Genomic DNA, 20,899 nt, shown 5'->3' with positions numbered 1-20,899 from the left:
TGTTTGAGTTGGAAAAACTCGTTGAAATCCGCATTTTAGCCTACTTGCGAGTAGCAAATTCCAAAGCATTTTCAAACCGAACGGATATGCAATGTTTATTTCCAAATTAGGCAATCTAGTCTATACTTGTTTGCCGCGCGCATAACATAGTGATTCTAGGCTAATAATTGGTTTAAGAACACGTAAAGTTTTCAAAAACGGATATCATGGTTAGTAGAGGCCGGTCTTCGGACCGGGCGAAAGGGGGTGCTCATAGCTGACCTTCCCCGATCGTACCCAAGCTCCCGAGCCGAGACAACTCCGGTGATGACGGACATGTGGCCTTCGGCACCGAGTCAGGGTTTCCTAAGTTCTCCCATAAAAAATATTTAGGTGGCGACTCTGTATCTGGCAAAGCAGTCCATGTTTGGCACTACTTTTTCAAAAATCTGTTTCTCAAAACGATTTGCCAGATTTGGATTCTTTGGTTCAGATTAAGAACCGTGACACAAATCGAGTCCGAACTGTAGCGTGAGGCCCACGCGGGCGCGTCTACAGGGGTATGGGAACACTGCTGCCAGAGGTTGGTACATGGAGCTGCCCAATGCAGTCCGTCGCATTGTTGACCGAGTCAGCTTTCTGCAAGGAACTCTCGTGCCTCACTGCGAGCAGGCCCCTTCTTGCTGCTTTGGTGGAGAGGTGGTAGGATACCACCGACTCCTTCCACCTTTCTTCCACCGGGGAGATGACGATGACTCCCTTCGACTTCTCCATGCTCACAGGCATCGGAGTGGGGGGTGATCCGATCCCCTTTGATACAGACATGGACGAGTGGGACGCCGCTCAGCTATACTTGCTCAGCACTCAACCACATCTCGCTCGAGCAGGGTTTGTGCGGTACTCATGGTTCGAGGATCACTTCCGGATCCAAGCGCCTACTACCCGGGAAGAGGAGGAGCAGTACGCTCGTCGCTTCATTATGTTCTTGCTGGGGACCACGCTCTTCACCGACTGGGCGAACACCGTCGCCCTCTATTTGCTGAGCGCGCTTGTGGATGTGACACAGATCCGTCGCTATGACTGGTGTGGCGCGAGCTTGGCCACTCTTTACGGATATATGAGCTCACAATTCCGTCTCAGTGGATACTTGTTTGGGGACTACTGGCGAGCCTAGGAGGTACATGTTCCCTTTTCTGTCTTTTTAGTTACTTTTACATAATCTGTACTCTATACACTACATGCACGCAATCTGATTTACACTAGTTGTACACTGCACACACTGCACAATACACTGCACATACTGCATTCTGCTTTATCTGTATACTACTCTGTCTGATAATCATACTCATATCTGCTCTATTACATTCTGTAGTTGTGGGTGTATGCCTACTTCCCTAGGCTTGCCCTGGTACCAGATGAGGAGATGCCCTTCAGCGTTCCATTTTCTCACCGCTTCGACGTGAGATGCGAGCGGAGGCCGCGGGAGCCCTTCATGTTCTTCCGCCGCTACTTTGACACCATCATCGCAGCCGAGGTATGTCAAACATTTCAGTTTATTAGCTTTTCTTTGCAATGTACCTTAAATAACAAATAACAAACTGTATTTACTGCTATTTGCAGATCACCTGGTGTAGACACCCCATTTTTGACTGACCTTAAGACTTAGACATCACCGATTGAGCGCTCGGTGACGTTGCATATCGTGCTCGTTCAGAAGTCTCAGAGTCGCGGCCGTAAGCCCCGCCTCCGGATTTCTGAACCCTCTTTTGTGCCTTATCTCGGTTTGCGAACCAGACTCATTTTTCTCTGTTTCTTTTCCCGAGGGGAGGGAGAGGTCCCGTAGACCATCTCTCAGTGGCCGTGGGCTACATTTTTTGACCGCACGTCATTTTGCCCATTTCGGAGTCTGGTTTTCGGTTTTTCGGGACCGTTGGCCGTGTGCCTCGGTTCGGGACCGCCTAACCATCTCCGTTTGCTCTGATTTTTGGCGTACATCTTATTTTCTCCCTTTCAAGGGACACTGGGGTCTAAGAAACCCACTTCGTGGCCGAACGCCACTTTCGGTGCTTAACAGCCTATTTTCGGGACCCCGAACTGCGTGTTTTGGCCCCCGAGCATTCGTTTTGCATCGGTTTTTGTTCATTTTTGGCAGGTACCTCTGTTTTATCACCGGGAAGGCCGTAAAAGGGTGGGAGGCCAGCAATTATCTTGGCAACCAGTTATGTTCCATTTTCGCCCTCCGACACCCGTTTTTCGCACTTTCGGGCCAATGTTGAACACCTTGGAGCCATTTTCTTCAAACCCAAACAACATATTCGTGATGTACACACATGGGAGGACCCTAAAAGTTCATGGCCGGCCACTAATGTTTCTTGACCCTTTTGAACCCCTCCTTCCGAACCAATGTTGAACACCCTTGGGCCACTTTCTTGAACTTTGAACCACATATTTGTGTTGTACACACATGGGAGGACCCTAAAAGTTTATGGCCGGCCATTAATTCCATTTGAACCTTTTGAACCCCTCCTCAAAATGGCTTGTTCTCTCTCCTGTTTTAGAGTTTCCAAATTCGAACCACAGGGTTGTGAAGAGGAGACCTGGGAGGCCACCAATATGTGGTGGCCGGCCACTAAAGCCACTTGGCCTTTTTGACCCTTGGCCGGCCGGCTAGGGGGGGTGGCCGGCCGGCCACATCCAAGTCCAATAATGGGCCGGCCATGTTCCTCTCTCTGCACACTTTACAGCTGTGTAGCTATTTCCCCCAGAAAATATCTCAATCCGGGGGATATTTCTTGGGGGAAAGCTTGTCTCCTTTTTCCCCCACCTTTACACCCTCTTTTTGTTCCTTATAACCAGCAGGTGGCATTGGTGAGAAGGGTTGGAACAAAATTTCTTTGAAGCTTTACATACAACTCTCCCTCTATCTCTCCCATTTTCTCAAAAATATCCAAGTTCTACACCTCATTTCTTCATCATTGTCAAGCTCTACCACCACCCCTCCATTCCAGCAGCAAGGGGAGGAATTCCAGCAGCTTAAAGTCATCAAAGTTGGTCCAAGAAGCAACAAAAGCATTGGTCTTCAAGGGTGAGTAGCATTTTCCCCTTTTTGGTCCATTTCTTGCACCTTTTGTAAGCCATACATGCTTATTGATTTGAGCTCCGACCAAAACTGAAAAGGTCATTTTTTTGAGCTCATTTTTTTGTTTCATTAAGGGCTCAACCCGGTTTGAGCCCTCCATATTGCACTTGCTTCAATATCCTCCTTGAATGCCATTTTCTTGCATGCTTTGGCAGCCTATCATGCTTCTGTTTTTGGTCTTTTTACAGGCCTAGAAATAGTCTTATTTTGACCTTCTTAACATGTTTCATTAAGGGTCTTTGGCTGTTTGGTGAATATTTTGTATACTTTGTGTTATAGCCACTTTTGAGCCTCATTTTGCATTGCATTTCTAGCATGTTTGTATACTGTTTTGGAGTTTTTACAGTTCTGTAAATATGCTTATTTTTGGTCCCTCTTCAATGTTGTAGAAGGAAATTTTTCAGTTTGGGCTTTGCATATACCACTTGCCTCTTTGGCCACCTTTTGGCCCTTTTTCTTGCATGGGAGTGCAGCCATACCTGTGTTTGTTTTTTGGGTTTTTACAGTTCTGGAAAACATCATATTTCGGGCCCCTCTTCAACTTTGTTGAAGGGCCCTAACCTGTTCGAGGACAGCAGCTGTGAGTTGCTTCTTAATCCCGTGTTTAGGGCCATTTCTTGTATGCTAGTTTTGCACTGTTTTTGCTTGCTATTTGGCCATGTTTTGAACTGGAAAAATGCTTATCTTGGGATTGCCTTGCTTCTGTATTTTCATTACATGTCCATATTGTGCATGTTTGGTATAGCTATAGGCCATTTCGGGTGCCAAAATTCATATTTCGGGACTATTCCATGCATCGGGTGTGTTTTCGCCTCATTTCGGGGCTGTTTTCCCCTACTTTTCAGTGCTGAAATCCCATTAGCATGTTTACATATCATTTTCCATGACATTGCATTGCGTCTGCCATTGCCTCGGTTTGCGTGCCCGTGTGCACGCATTTCGAGGCACTTCATTTTCATCTACCGGCCTCTTATGTGAGTGTGGCTGAGGCTCTCTCATGTTAGTATAAGTCCATGTTGCATTTTATATGCCATTTCCATGCCATTGCATTGTGTATGTCATTTTCTCGGTTTGCGTGCCCGTGTGCACGCATCTCAAGGCATCTCATTTTCACAGCATAGTGCATACTAGGTTGTATCTTAGATCGCATTCATGCATTTTCTCGGTTTGCGTGCCCGTGTGCACGCATTTTGAGGCATGTCATTTCATAGCATTGTGTATGTTAGGATTGTATCTTAGTTGCATTTCATGCATGTCATGCATATTGCATCGTATTCGGAATAGGAGTTAGCCCGGACACGGGAAACGAGGTGCATTTCATACTCCGAGTGACGGAATGTGTCTCAATTCCCCAGTCACCGACACTCCGGATCATCCATGATGGAGTTAGGTCTTGTTGTGTTTTCATGTGCATTCATTCTATATTGAGTTGTGCAATTCGACTCCTCGGCCATCATGCCTCGGTATGCGTGATTGGTGGCACGAGGATCGAGGCATGCATATATTTGTGAAAATACATTGCTATGCCCCTTTCCTGCTCTCTGTTGCAGCAAAATGAAGAATCAGCAACTTTTCGGGACTTGGCACGCGTTTCAAGAATAACTGCTAAACAGAGGCTAATTGGGGCATCCCGGTGGATTTCCGCGCAAGACAACCCGGACATGCATCATCCATCAGAAGCGAGGCAGTCCCTGGCTTGCATGCCAGTTTTATTTATTTTCTTAGTTGATTTGTTAATTAATTAGGAATTTGTACATATTCGGACTGTAATATTTGGACTGTAATATTCTTTTATTCGGGACTGTATATTTATTCGGACCCTCTGCGCGAGGGCACAACTGTAATAAGTGTGCGTGTGTGTGTTGTATGTCTTCCAACCCCACGTCTTTCTCCCTTTTATTTACCTGCTTATGATGGCTAGATTAGGGCATGTTTAAATTAGCATACAGTATGATAGCATGTTTGCATTCATTCATCTGTTTCGCATGCACCGGGCTCGGTGCACCATACTAACTGCATCGTACTTTCAATTCCAAATTGAATACATGTTAGTTGTAGCATTTCATATGCCATTTTAGAATAGTCGAGCCTGCTATAGTTGCATTTTTACATGTGTTGCATTAGGCATTTCTGTATACTTAGGATTCATGCATGATTTCTAATGAGTCTTTGTTTTGGCTTGGAGTACCCGGTGAGCTTTATGCTTTAGCATCCTTGCATGCGTGTGAGTGACTGCCATGAATAGCATACTTACCATGAGGCAATATGCTTATGTGATATAACTGCCTGAATGCCTGTGGGTGAAGGTTGGGTTAGTTGGATTGGAATAAATCATCAAACGTTTTAAGCCCACTAGATAGTGGCAAAACCATCTTTTCTAAGCCCACCTGCGGGTGGCAAAATCTGCATTTTAAGCCTACTTGCGAGTAGCAAACCATCTTTCAAATAAACAAGCATGAAATGTTTTGCTCCAATTCGGGTGACCCAGTCTATACTTATATGCTGTGTGCATCACATAGTAACCTAGGCTAATAAACCGGAATAAGGACACACATAGTTTTCAAAAAATTGATAACATGGTTAGTAGAGGCCGATCTTTGATCGGGCGAGCGGGGGTGCTCACGAAGTGACCTTCCCCAATCGTACCCAAGTTCCCGAGCCGAGGCAACTTTGGTGATGACGGACACGTGGCCTTTGGCACCGAGTCAGGGTTTCCTAAATTTCCCATAAAAAAAAAAACATTTAGGTGGCGACTCTGTATCTGGCAAAGCAGTCCATGTTTGGCACTTCTTTTCAAAAATCTGTTTCTCAAAACGATTTGCTGGATTTGGACTCTTTGGTTCAGACTTAGAACCGTGACAAATTTGAGAGTCCTGAGCTGTAGTGACCCCAAAATGAACAGAACGGGAGCTCGTTCCTCCCGGGGCGTTCGGGGACGTCTACACCTGGCAGCCGTGGGCCTCATTGCCCATCGCAGTTCGGGAGCGGTATGTCGGTGCTCAGGAGACTGCCTGATTCAGAGTCTTGTTAGAGGGCCCGATTGCCATGCCTGGTACTTTGGGGAGCGTTTCTTGCGGCAGACCTTGGGCGTGCCAGAGCAGCCGGTTCCAGCGCCTCCTACTACCCACGCGAGGTACACCGAGAGGTATACCTTAGTGGAGATGATGAGTTACACTATCGGCTGGAGCCATGAGCGCTTTGTAGACGAGGGCGACTATGCGGAGTTCGTCTAGACCTATATCATGCGGCCTCTGACCGGTGCCGGCCGAGTTGAGAGAGAGAGACCGGCGGCGCCAACTGCGAGAGCAGGAGCATCGCGGGCACCTCAGGCCCGAGGTAGGAGTGGGCCCCGGAGAGGGCAGGGAGCTGGGTGGCCCGAGCTGCCTACTATGATGACATGCCGAAGGCTGGGTGGGGAGACTTACCAGATCCTCATCGCTCCCCCTCCGCCTGATCACGAGCTAGTTGGATTCTACGGCTTGCCTCCGGTATGTACTACTGGATTTTGCATCTTGTACAGTCATTTCATTTCATTTCTCTTGATGTTCCGCAGAATACTGATGTTTCTAACACTCTTGCAAACTTCTACCGAGTACACTCGCCAGTCTTTGGAGTTGACTGCTTCCGTGATGGGGATGCTACAACGGAGCCTCGACCTGCTGGTTATTTACAGTATCCCGGTAAGCTCTTTCAACCACAATCTCAAACTGTGCATAATCTGTTTCACACATAATCTGATGCATCGCACTGTCAACATACGCGGCCCTCACGGCTTTGATACACTGTAACCCACGAATTGTTCACAGCATTGCTCACGGCATTCATATATTGCACTCAGTCACTGCATTCTGTACTGACACACTGCTCACAGCATTCATACCCTGTACTCATACACTGCATTCTGTTTTGATACACTGCTCATAGCACTCATACACTGTACTCATACACTGCATTCTGTTCTGATACACTGCTCACAGCACTCATACACTGTACTTATACACTGCATTCTGTATTTATACTCTACTTTGCGTAACATAACTGATGTATTTACCATTTGTCCTTTTCAGCCTCCATTCCAGATACCGGCTGCAGGTGGTGCTCCAGCAGGACCATCTGTGTCTACCCGAGGAGGAGGGAGAGCAAGGCGAGGGACCACAGTACCCCCCCCCCCGGCACCAAAGCGGGGCGCACTCATGTTGGGAGCAGCTCGTGGGCACTGATTCCAAATGATGATGAGTCCGAGACAGAGGCAGAGGCAGAGGCAGAGGTAGAGTCGTCTGAGGATGAGACTGGAGATGACTCAGGCTGGGGCTCAGACGGTGGGGCCGGCGACGATGCTCCTGGACCTTCGTCCAGGAAAAGGACAAGGACAGACTCTCATGCCTGAGACTAGTTGACGTTGATCTAGACTTTTGCTGCTTTTCTTTCTTTTTGCTTTATTTTCCTTTTAGCTAGTAGTTTGAGCACTTTGTACTGCCTCAGTCAGCTTTTATTTTCCTCAAAACTATGTACTTGAAAAGATAATGAAATGAAACAAGCTTTTTGTTTGAAAAAGAGTTATATTTGCACATTTTATTCATCGCATCGCATCATTTTACACAACAATGTAAATGAGATTGAACTTTTGTCTGAAAATTAAACAGTTGTATCGTAATAACCGGGTGGTGAACCGACTAACAACAAAGCAACTCATACAACATACTGCACATTCTGAACACATGGCTCATAACACATTGCTAAGTTCATTCGGCAAACAGCTCATACAACGTACTGCTCATTCTGAACATACAACCCATAACACAGCGCTTGGTTTATTTGGCACGCAGCTAATTCTGAACAAACAGTTCAATCCGAACAGACGGGATGCAAAGATGGGATTGGCAGAAGTTGAAACATACTCAGATGTTCCAAATGTGGAATAACAGACGTGGAGAATGGCACAGCACTCTGAGCATAAAACGATTCATTTTGAAAATCGAGAAATGAATTCTCAATCGGGTATTGAGCCTATGACTGAATACAGCGAAAAAGACTCCACAACGGAAACAAAAGGTAAACAACCTAAAGACAAACACAGATACTTGAAACGACTCAAGACAAGAATCGAGACAAACAAAAACAAAAGTCACGACGCTCAGACATGTTACAAAGGCGAGAGGCCCCTCAATTTCGTGAGGAGCCAGTTTCTTCGGATATTATTTCCCACCCTTTCTCATTTGTGATTCTCACATCACTCTGGCACTCGATCTCTATTTTTCTGAAAAAGCTCTTTTCTCACTTTTCCTCAACGCACATCTCTCTATTCTTCAATCTCTCATTTTTTTATCCCTTCCCTGGGTGGTTTGATGGATAAACAAGAAGTTGTGGGTTCATGCCCAGCATTACCAGCTCGCGGCTATTTCTTCCGGTGACGTCTAGTTGGTGTCACGGATAAGGGAGTGGAGTATCTTGATCCATTCCAATTCGCGCTTCGCGCTTGGCTTGACACCTCGCTGCTCGGAGGATACGAGAGCTTTCGACCCTTTTCTGTTAGCTTCCGTTGTGCCCTTCTCTGGCAGGTAGAGTGCCCTTTCCGGCAAGTATGTTGACAATAGGGGAAAAGACAGAACACCTGACTCAATTGTGCCCCTAGTTCATCATTTTGACCATTTTTTGTTTTGGTTTTCTACTAAAACAATTTTGACCAATATGAAAATTAGATTAACATACTCGTTCAACTTTCTGATTTAAAATCATGCAAGTTAGATTATGAGCACTGAAAATTTTTCTTTTTGGGTCCAAGAAAATGGTTCGGTTTTGAAAAAATGGAACAATTTTCAAGAGAATTAGTCAACCTTAGTAAAAATTCTCAAAAACTATTTTTGCAAACGGCCACTGCTCAACGAGCACGGAACCTACTCTCAAGATGCGCAACCTCGAATCGGAAGCAATGGAAAATTGCCCCTTGTCTGAAGGACACTGCACGGCGACGTCATGTTGCCCCTTGTTTGAATAGTACCGCAGCACACTGTATGGAAACGGAAAGTTGCCCCTCGTTTGGATAGCACCGCAGCGCTTTGTAATCATCCTTTAGAGTGACAATCACAACCGAACTCTCGGATATAGAGAAAACAAAGATGATCAAAACCATTGCATGGACACAATTGATTTGGAAGTATTTGTGGCTGGACTTCATAATGAAATTGCCTACTTATCCCAAACATGGGAATCAAGCCTTACGTAGTTCCGGTTAAGGGACACTCGGGTATTAACCTCTCCTTTTACGCTCTAACTTTTGCCAAGGCCGCCCTTCTGGGTTTTCAACCTTGCGAGCTTTGTTCTTCTTTTCTTTTCAGTTCTTTTCATTTCTTTTTGTTCTTTTTTCATTCTTTGCATTTTTTCTCTTATTTTTTTTTCTTGCTCTAACTTTTGCCTGGGTCGCCCTTCCGGGTTTTCGACCCAGCGAGCCTCTCAAGGGTAAAAGTGTAGCTTTGTCCATGTCAAATGGTTTTGAGATCTCAAAGCCATCTGAATCCAGGAGAGTGGCTGTTGTTTGCTGATGATGTCGGAGTCCATCCAATGGGGGCTGAATTTGCTCCTAGTGTTGTGGATAGGAACTCGGTTGTTCTCTGGCAGTACTTTCTTCTTTCCTCCCTTCTGGGATTTGGCATTCTTGCTGATCTTCGTCTTGGACTCTTCGAGTGCATTATCTGACGTCTTTTGCCCCTTGTTCGAAGGGTGCTTCTGATCTGGCCATACAAGCTTCACATTGTGGTTGACCGTTGAACATTCTGAATGCAAATTCAATTGTTTGGAAGCAAAAGGGGCGGGTCTCGAGGCTGAGAGCGATCCTAAACTGCACAATCTCGAGAGCAATTCCACACAAGTCTTTGCAGGACCGCGCAAAACATTTTTTTTGAAATCTTTTAAGAAAGTGACTAATCGCTCGCGCTGAAGACAATGTAGAACCAATCTGGATCAAGCCAGGATCCTTCTCAGTACTCACGTTAACAAACATGATCTCATTCATTAAGGGCTTAGCATGCCTTTCTTTCTCTCAATTGATCAAATTTTTACAAATCTCGAGGAATTCCTTCCTCTTCGTTTTCATCACAAAGTTCAAAAATGGTTGATATAAGGACTTAAAGGCACAGAAAAGCAGGTGAAAAGTACTGTCGTTTCATTCTAAACTTGCTGGCGCAACAGGCTCAAAGTAGCAATAGGCACAAAATCATGATAGTCGCAGTTGTTTCGTTCAAATTTCCTGATTGCAATTGGCTCCACAGCAGAGACAGACTCAGAAGAAAGCAAAAAGACAAACACAAAACAAGCAAATGATGTCCGAGGTAACATCCCCGGAATCACCTAACTTCTATATAACAGGACTGACTCGATACAACAAGACAGACCCAACTGACTCAGTACAAAAAGACTGACTATATACAAGACAACAAAACTGACTGAATACCCAAGTCAGAAAACACAAAACTAGCATTCGCAAATGTTCAAAAATACTGCGTGCCATACGCCACATCTGAAGTAAGTTGGACGCCACTCGTAGGTGGACCTACCCCTGATCACATACTTGTATTATCCTCGAAATCCACCAATCCAGTGCTGACAGACTTTGTTGAGCTCAGCGGGAGGATGACTTCATTGTCAATCAAATCTTGCACTTTGTGGCGATGGCGGAAGCAATTGTCGGTGCTGTGACCGGTTTGCTGGTGGTACGCACAGTACTGAGTAGCATCATGTGAGAGAGGGAGGTTACTTGGGAGAGGTCGAGGCTCGAGGGGTTTAAGGTGCCCCTTTTCATCCAGGATTTGAAGTGCCTTAGACAAAGGCATGTAGAGGGCATGGAAGACTCTGCGACGTCGGGGCAAATACTTTGAAGTCTACGGACTTTTGCTGGACGCACTAGCAAAGGGATCGGCAGGTGCTGCCTTGGCTCTTTGATCTTTTCCAAGCGTAGGTTAGAATTGGCAGCAACAGTTCCGGTCCGATGGCCCTTATCCCGATTTTCCCTCTGGCTTGAACTACTCTCGGTCTGAGTGGGGAAGATGTCATCCACAGTCTTAGCCAAAACTGCGAGTACTTGTTGCTTATTCAACCCCTCGGCTTTTAGAGCCTCAACAGCTTGCTGAGGTTGTTTATAGGGATCGGCGTCCATCTTCATCTTGTTCTTTTCACTAGCCTCAGCTTGGTGGGAGGTTTGGGTTGTTGCTTCAGTGCGAAGCCCCGTTGTCGTTGATACGTCATTGCCGGAATTTGAGACAGCTTCAGATTGGTTGAGCTCAATTACAATTCGCCCCAATAGCGGGGGCTCCTGCGGCATGAAGTTCCCGGCATACGATGTGGTTGGTGGCGAAGCCAACATTCCATAGGCGAGGTCAGCCAAAGACCTTTGGAGGTCGCCAATCATTCCCATCAACTCAAACGTTGTGGGCTCACGAGTTTGAAACAATTGGGGCGTCCAGATCGAGTGCGCGACAGGTGACCTAGGCGGATGTGGTATTTCAACATTGGTCTCATCCTGCAAGATGATTCCTTGGTCAAATGCGGCTGCCATAACCACAATTTCCTCTGAATTTTGTGTCATCATAAGTCCGCTGAACTGAATGGAGATGATGTAACCGGTGACTGACGGAGCAGGTGAACCGGTAAGCCTTGACTGGTCTTGCCTCAACAAAGGAGAACGCTGGCTGCTCCAAACTAAATCTCTGAACTGAAAGAGAAAGTAGGCATGATCTCAGCCCAATTTTACTAGAACAGACATAAGTATAGCTGAATAACTGTATTCGACCACTGATCACTGTTCCCCAAAATTGCTGCCCCAAATTTGAATCTGATACCCGCAGATATAACTGATTCTCAAAACACTGATGCCCGCAAGCCTGATGCCCAGACTTGCAGACTGATATGTGTATTCCCTGTAGAGGTCAACTCTAAAACACATAACAAACAAGTGAGAGCAAAAACACCCCTATGGAGGGGTAGGGTTTCCCTGTCCTATTTTGTCAGGAGCTAGGGTTTCACTACGCACGCAGCGGTTTCAAACAACCTATAATCGGGTAAGCAACCTGCCCTAGTTTGGAATAGTCACTACAGTTTTCGATATGCACTAGGTCGAATGGTCACAAAGGGTGCCTTAGTAAAAACCGGGGTTTGTGTTCCCATCGTGGTTGAGCCCGTAACCGGTCAGCCTTATGGCACGCTTCTCAAAGCAAGCCTCCGACAAACCATTCAGGAATAGCAGATGGCAAACACGGTGTCCTAGGCTCACCAATGCACATGCAATGCAAAGAAACACATGAGTGTAGTCAAAACAAGATATCATGAGTTCGAGTCAAGTTCTCTAATTCCCCAGTAGAGTCGCCAGAAACTGTGGACGCGCCCTCGGGCTTTATGCTACCACAGTTTGAACTCGATGTCACGGTTCTAAATCTAATCTCACAAAGTGCAATGCAAGATCGATAAATCACCAAAGACTCCAAATCCGGCAAACCATTTTGGAAAACAGATTTTTAAGAAAGAAGTGCCAAACATGGACTACTTTGCCAGATACAGAGTCGCCACCTAAATATTTTATTTTGGGGGAATTTAGGAAACCCTGACTCGTGCCCAAGGCCACGTATCCGTCATCACCAAAGTTGTCTCAGCTCGGGAACTTGGGTACGATTGGTGAAGGTCAGCTATGAGCATCCCCGCTTGCCCGATCTGAAGATCGGCCTGTACTAAGCATGATATTTTGTTTTGAAAACATATGTGTTCTTATTCTGGTTAATTAGCTAGAATTTACTATGTGATGCGCACAACACACAAGTATAGACTAGATCGCCTAATTTGGAACAAAACATCGCATATTCGTTGTTTGAAAAACGGTTTGAAGTTTGCTACTCGTAAGTAGGCTAAATCACAGATTTCGATGAATTATTCCAACTCAAGCAATGCAACCTTCACCTACAGGCATTCAGGCAGTTATGTCACATAAGCAATTAGCCTCATGGTAAGCATGCTTTCATGTTAACACTTACACACATGCAAGATGCTAAAGCATAAATACTCACAGTGTACTCCGAGCCAAAACAATGAACATGTTGGTAATCAAATGTATGATCCAAGTCCATGTTAAAATGGCTAATACATCGCAGGCAAAATGCAACTAGAATAGGCTCGGCTAATCTAAAGTGGCATATGAGATGCGACAATTCGATACATGTATTCAAGTTGGAATTTAAATACAATGCAGTTAGTATGATGCGCCGAGCCTGGTGCATGGAATATAGATGAATGATGCAAACATGCATAGCATAAGGATGCTAATTGAAACGTGCCCTAGAACTAGCCATCGTAAGTGGTTAAGTAAAAGGGAGCAAGAAGTGAAGGTTGGAAGACATGCATCACGCACGCACACTTATTACACAATTGCGCCCTCTCGGGGGAGGGACTGAAAGAATAATACAAATCAAATAATTAACTAACTAGCAAGCTAACTAATTATTACACAACACTTAACTAATTAAACAAATTAATTAAGCTAAGAAAGCAGTAAAGAGGCCTCGAGAAGAGAGATGAATGCGTGCATGCTCGGCTCCGCTCGGAAATCCATCGCCATACTCATGTTGCCTTTGTTTACACTGATCTGTACTTCTGAAAACTTCACAAGTCCCAAGGAAGCTTCAGAATCACTCCCTGAGCACTGTGGGATGTCACCGACCTAGAGGTGAGGCCACCGGCTATTAGGAACTGGTCATCGACCATTTATGGTAATCTCGGCTAACAATTAATGGCCAGTCGGCATTGAAGATGGTCGACCGACTATCTCTTCCTGTAGAATCCTGTTTTGCTGTAGCAGAGGACAGACAGAACATGGCAATGCATTTTCAAAGCAGTGTTTGCACCATCACCCTCCTTATCATGTTTGAGACTCAAAGGAGTATGGTTCTCGACCCTCGGGCCATCAATCACGCATTTCAATGCGTGATGGCCCAAGGTGCCAAGTGTGCATTTTAATGTCAAATGAAATGCACACAAAACAAATGAGGGACCCCCAACCTCTATCATGGTTTATGAAGGGGCAAGGAATGCATGCTTAAAACTATGCAACCTAGACATGTAAGCAAGCTAATGCAACATGAACATGCAAACAAACAATGTTGCACAAGGCAATTAACATAAAACAATATGTAAAGATAAGAATGCAAACAAGCATGTGACTTCATTCAATCATGTAACAACATGTGAGGCAAACATGTAACAACATGTTAAGCAACGTAAAACCAAAAGAATGCATGTCAAATGCACTATCGCTTAAGCATGCAAAAATATATTAACAAGCCAAGTATGCGACAACATGCAAGGCAAGCATGCAACAACATGCGGGAATGGTCTTACACCAAGATGGACAGCTCTCTAATAGGTCCAAAACAGTGGCCAAAATGCTAAGGGCATGAGGGCAAATGCACATACAAACATGCATTCTAAATGGTCCAATACTTAAGCATAAAAGGGCAACTTTTAAGAACACTTAAGAGGAAAGGAAAGGAAAGCATGCAAATGTGACAACATTACATGCCTTGAAATGAGGCTAGAAGTGATGCCAAATCACATAAACAAGTCAAGCATGGCATGCTCAAGACTGAAACCTAAGACTAGTCGAGGGACTTGAACCAAAGCTACACAAAACAAAGAGCATATGGCAAGTATGACCCAAAACAGTCCTAAATCATGCTAAAGTGAGCCTAAAACATGCAATGACTGAAGCCAAAACAAGCCAAAATGAAGGGGCAAAATCATGAGGCATGTAAGGCCATCAAAGAGGTGTTACACTACACCTAATACAACCAAACATGGCATGATTTAGGCAACCAAAATCAGAGGTATGACACGTCAAAATGAGCCCAAAAACCCACTTAGATGTCATCCCGAATACCCAAACATGTTGGCATACACAATGGCACATTCATGAGGCATAAAACACAAACTCTTTAAGACATTAAAGGAGTGATAAGTGTAAGTCTATAAGCATGAAATATGGACTGAAATAACATTCTAAGTGATGCCAAACCACTGAAATGATGCACATAGAGCATGCTAGCAACTTGGACACTCAAAGCTAACAAGCTAGATTGCATGGTGGCTATACAAAACGATGCAAGCATAACCAAAACAATGAAAAATAGAGCTTAAGCATGCTACACCAAGGCTAAAAGCTTCATGGAATTGAGCCAAAATCATGCTAAAAACACATGTTACAACATGATGCATGTTAAGGCCGAAACATGGGATTACAAGACAAGTGTATGAAGCATACATGGCATGTCTAAACCAACTCAAAACAAAGGTGTATCATGGGAAAACAAAGCCTAATACATATTGAAATGGAGCTAAAACAAACTAAACACACATGCTACCACATAAGCCATTTATGCAAGCATTAAAGACAACAAGGAGAGGGGATGACCCTCTCCTTTTTAGGACCTCAAAACCACCTCTCCACCACTGAAAATCCTCCGGATTTCGGTGGTAGAGAGGTCATGCAAAGACCAAAATAATGGCCAAAAGGTATGGCCTAAAACAAGGCCTAACAAGGCCTTGGAGGGGGGAAACAACCCCAAACCTCAAAGTGACCTTAAACAAAGTTCTAAAACACACAAAATCAGAACTTTTATCAGTTATAGTCGAAGCTTAAAACAATAAGCAAGAATGGCTAAAAGCCTAAACAAGAAAGGGGTAACTAAAGTAAGGATGCTCACCCTTGTAGACCTTCTTTAGAAACAAAGCTCCAGCACCTTTCTTTGGTCAAAACCAGTCCAAGAACCCTAACAACAACCTTCTAAGGCCTCAACAACCCAAGGATGGTGTAATGCTAGGTGCCCTAGTGCCAAACTAAGACAAAACTCACCTTAGGGCACAAAATATAATCAAACAAGGGAGTATAGATACAAAACTATATCTAAACTCTCTAACCTAATTTTTCTGAACCCTGGAGGAGGGAGGAGGGGCTCCCTCTTTATAGAGGCTCAAATTCTAAGGCTTTCAAGAGAAGCCAAGCAAAGAGCAAATCCCTCCATACACGTGTATGGAGGGGGTGTAATGTGGATGCCAGCTGTGACAGTTGGCATAAAATATCTGCCAAAAGCAGATGGAAATGGGTGGACCGAAAAATATGGCCGATTGACCAACAAAAATGGCCAGCCGACCAAAAACATTGCCGACCGACCAAAATATTTGGCTGGTAGCAAGAAAACAGGGCCGGTGGCCTCAAGCTAAGGCCGGTGAGGTGTGGGGATGGCCAACAAGCCATTCCCTGCCCTCAAAAGCAAAAACACAAGTGTTTGGTGCACAACCAAGCACAAAACAAACAAGTCGAGAGGTCTTGAGGCAAGGCGCGCGACTGAAACCTCCGAGAACTCAAGACGGACACGAACATGGATGATCACCGAGTGTTCAAGCGGTGACGTCCAAGTCTTGAGGACGGTCAAAAATGGGGTGTCTACAGGTAGTTTTAAGGTAAATTTGATAAACAAGTACTTGTAAGGGAATAAATATAAGGCAAATTAACGCAATTTTGATAAACAGACAAAAATTAACGTAATTGTAAGGCCACATGATCTCAATTTCCTATTTAACTATTTCTCTGCAATGTTGCAGGCCAACTACGTACTCCCCGGTCATTGTTCAATACACCAACAAATAAGAGGAAGAGATCACCTCAACCATCAGTCAATTCCTCCAAAGCTGAAAACGATTGTCCTTATCCGGTAAACTTTTGCACGCGGAATCTCATATTAAATATTCGTAATGGCCCGTATAGTGATGCTTACCAGTTGTGGATTTTGGTAGTTGGTAATTTATTTTTGTTCGTCGACATTGGACTGCCGCAGATGTATTCCCTATTATTATGCATATGCTTAACTTCACTTACTGCCAAGCACAATGCTATTTTTGGAACTTAAGTTGTTCACATAACTATAAACGTTCATTTGTTGCACTTGTATTAGGCTAGAATGGCTAACGATATGGACGACTTTAAGATGTGGAGGTCCGAAAATGTGAAGATATTTTTAGAAATATTGGTGGACGAAATTACGAAAGAGGGTCCTTGCATGTCAAAGAAAGATAGGAGTTTTTACCCAAAGCAATGGCAAACAATTGATGAGCAGATGACTAAAAAGGTTGGAAAAAATTTTGGGCTAAAAAAATTGAAGGGTAAGTTCGCGCATTTGAAGGCGAACTACAAAGAGTTTGTTGCTCTAAAAAACCACACGGGTTTGGGCTGGGATCCAATAACTCAAACAATGACAGCCCCAGATGATGTTTGGAAAAATTATGTTCAGGTAATTATTTTGGCGCATACATTTACCACAACCATGTGTATACAGAAATATTTTTTTAAATGATTAATTAATGTTTACAACTTGTAGATACACCCAAATGCAAAACAATTCCAAACCAAAGGCCTTGGACATTATGAGCTAATGTCAGAAATATTTTCCAAGTCATTTGTCACTGGCACTTTTGCCCGTTCTTCTCGTCAGGGTGCACCCACATCTAATAACGAGCGAGAAATGGATGAACGCTTTCATGCATATACGTCGAGGAAAGGCATAGTAGATGAATCTTGCACTTCCAGAAGTAAGCGCAAGTCTAGTGGCCAGGGTCAGTCCAGCAAGAACCCAAGAATGGATGATGCACTGCAATCATGGCAATGTTCATGTGATGTACGTGAACGGTTTTACGTTCGCGTAGAGGCAAACGCTGGGGTAGCTGATACGTACTCTGTTGCAGCATGTATGGCCATCCTAAAATCAATGGCCCTGGATCCGAGCTTGTTTTTGAAGGCCATGAACATGTTCACATCACTAGAATGGCGAACCATGTTTATGACCATGGAACCGGAAATGAGGTACCTTTGGATCCTCAGTTTGTGAGAAGCTTGGTCATCCCACAGTTCGGTTTGAGGTGGAGGTCAACATATTTTGTGACAAGGAAATGAAGATGCTCGCAGAATTGTTTGGGTTTTTTTTTTTTTAAACTTGAAGTTCTATTTTTTTTGTTTTCATTTTTTTTTCCTTTCGTTCAGACAATGTTGGGTGTTGAGCTAATTTGTTATTTCATGCTTTCTATGTGCTTTCGCTTTAGACTGACCACTATGTTGTCCTCATTTGTTTCCCCCCTTCTTCTTTGTTGCAATGTCCTCTTTAATTGCGGATGCCAATGTTTCTTATTTCGTACTACTCCGACCATGCTCTTTTACATGTGTTTGTTAAAATATTAGTGCTATACTCATATCATTAATGTTAATACCATGATTGTTTTAGACTTTCCGATTTAGATGTCGTCGTCACGACCCAATAGAGGGCAACCAAACAATATGTACGAACTGTATAGTGACGATGACAATGATGTGATGGACTTACACATGGTTTGTCAACTAACAAGTGACATTCCTACGAGACAACCGCAACGTAATTGTCCATACACCGGTAAGTAGTATATAAAATTCTTAGTAAGTGGAAATCCGAAATCAATCTGTAACCAATTGCGTATGGAAGTCACGACATTTATGGAATTGGTTAAACAGATTGTCCGTAGAAATGTTGTAGATTGGTCGAACATGAGATTGTCATTAGAAGAGTCGTTGGCAATGTTTTTATTTATCTGTGGTCAAAGTTCATGCACAAGAAATACTGGAGATCGATTTCAGCACTCAAATGAGACAATTCATCGACATTTCGTACTTATGATGCGGGCGTTGGGAAATCTTGTGCCATTTGTAATCCAACCACCGAACATGGTTGTAACCCATCCTAAAATTCGAAATGACAGCCGGTACTGGCCATGGTTTAAGGTAACATAAATGCCAGTTGATTTGAATTATTTTATATGGCTTGAAGATTAAATTGATAAATTAATTAAAAGTTATGATGAAATGAATATGTTCATGCTCTAATATAGCTATGACAATAAGTACAGCACATTACATGCATGACTACACCAAAGGATCAAAAGGTTGGCCAATTTTGGTTCCTTAAAAGCATTCAAAATTTATGTCATGTAGGACTGTGTAGAGGCCATAGATGGCACACATATTGCTGTTGTGGCACCAGAAGCTGACCAAATGCCATATTGAGGTAGAAAAGTGAATACTACTCAAAATGTCATGGCTGCATGTTCATTTGACATGAAGTTTACATTTGTATACACTAGTTGGGAAGGTAATGCACATGATTTGAGAATTTTTTTAGAAGCACTTACCACAACTACCGCTGATTTTCCACACCCGCGACCTAGTAAGTGTAGTTTTTTTTAATTTTGTGTTTTCTTTTTGTGATCACCAAATGTGCCATTATTTGTTCTTACTAAAAGTGTTTTACTGTAGACAAGTATTATCTCGTTGATGCCGGGTATACACACCTGCTTGGGTACGTAGCCCCATATCGTGGCCAAAAATACCATTTACAAGAGTTAAATAGGCGGCGTCGCTATCATGGTCCAAAGGAGTTGTTCAACCATAGACATTCTTCTTTGAGGAATGTTATAGAAAGAACCTTTGGAGTGTTGAAGCAACGGTTTCCATTATTGAAACACATGCCACGGTATGATATGGTACGGCAAGGGCCAATTGTTATGGCATGTTGTGTTCTCCACAATTGGATCCGAACGGTGCAAGAGCAGGATGAATTTTTCGATGCAAAAGAATCAAGTGAAGAAGATGACGATGAAGACGAAGATGAAGATGAAGGTGCAAGTGAAGTTCAGGGTGAAGTTAGAGTTGAAAATGTCCACGGAAATGAAGATGGAGTACCAGCAATGCAACAACACAACCATGTCAACATGTCATGTGAACAACTACTGCATATGGGACAATGGCGAGATGAGGTTGCAATATCCATGTGGGAAGCATATAACAATAGGTAGATTACAACTACATAGATGCTTTTTGGTAATTGGAAAAAATGGATCACAAAATCAAAGTAGGTTAATCAATGTGGTTGTACAGTAAACACTTTTTATGTATCTAAACTTCACATTATAAATTGTTTTATTTTATATATTTTCAAATGGGATTGCTAATTTGACGACATATGCAGATGAAGGTGACACCAAATTGTTCATGTGGCACTAGTCCAATGTTGGTGATTATGGCTCGCACCAAAGCAAACAATGGTCGTTGTTTTTTTCGTTGTCCTAATTGGGATAATCATAGGGGCTCCTTCTTCTGGGTAGATGACTATGATGGTGGGACACAACATCTTACACCGGTGCAAGTGCCTCATACTGGCGAGACGTGGTTGTTTTGGGTTTGTTGTGGATGCAACGCTTTTCTTTGTTTTACTATTATGATCCTTTTGTTGTTACTTTTGTTTTTCGTTGTACGTAAGTAGGATGTCAATAACTGTGGTTGAAACAATGCTTGTACTTGTTGTTTTATTATGGTATCTCAACCATCGGTACTAATTATGTTGTACTATTTTGTTTTTTATTATTTTCAAACAGATTGTGGTAGTTTTTTTTTATGTTTGTTAGTTGATGTACGGTTTTTTTAATGTTTGTTTTGCATGTATGGTTAATGTATCAGTACTATAGTTGAATGTTTTTTAATGTTCGTTTGTTTTCGTAATGGTTTTTTTAAACCATGGGGTACTTATTTTTCGAAACCATGGGGTAGTTGTTTTTGAAACCATGGGGTAGTATCTTTGGCTGGATTTGCAAATTCTTTTTTCCTTGAGTAGGTAGACTAATGCAGTAGTTAATGACAACATAAAAATGCAGTGCAACAATTTGCACTCATATGAT

General features: G+C 43.5%; 1 protein-coding gene across 1 annotated transcript; it reads left to right on the top strand.

Annotated features, from left to right (window-relative positions):
* The first annotated feature begins 8,127 nt into the window (after window positions 1-8,127).
* Window positions 8,128-20,020, top strand: LOC145819182 (uncharacterized). The gene is made up of 6 exons (XM_082913137.1): window positions 8,128-8,170; window positions 16,751-16,860; window positions 17,101-17,436; window positions 17,524-18,005; window positions 19,310-19,392; window positions 19,482-20,020. The coding sequence occupies exons 1-6, from the start codon at window positions 8,128-8,130 to the stop codon at window positions 20,018-20,020; spliced, it is 1,593 nt and encodes a 530-aa protein (XP_082769263.1).
* Window positions 20,021-20,899: the final 879 nt, after the last annotated feature.

This window comes from Camellia sinensis, chromosome 2, assembly GCF_055761805.1.
Source record: "Camellia sinensis isolate YWXY chromosome 2, ASM5576180v1, whole genome shotgun sequence".
Lineage (NCBI taxonomy): Eukaryota > Viridiplantae > Streptophyta > Magnoliopsida > Ericales > Theaceae > Camellia > Camellia sinensis.
The sequence above is the reverse complement of the archived record's forward strand: the minus strand, read 5'-3'. Positions and strand labels throughout refer to the sequence as shown.

Coding starts and splice junctions, on each gene's coding strand:
- LOC145819182 (XM_082913137.1), top strand. CDS start 8,128: ATGACTGAATACAGCGAAAAAGACTCCACAACGGAAACAAAAG. Junction 8,171..16,750: donor CTCCACAACGGAAACAAAAG/GTAAACAACCTA, acceptor GCAATGTTGCAG/GCCAACTACGTACTCCCCGG. Junction 16,861..17,100: donor AAAACGATTGTCCTTATCCG/GTAAACTTTTGC, acceptor CACTTGTATTAG/GCTAGAATGGCTAACGATAT.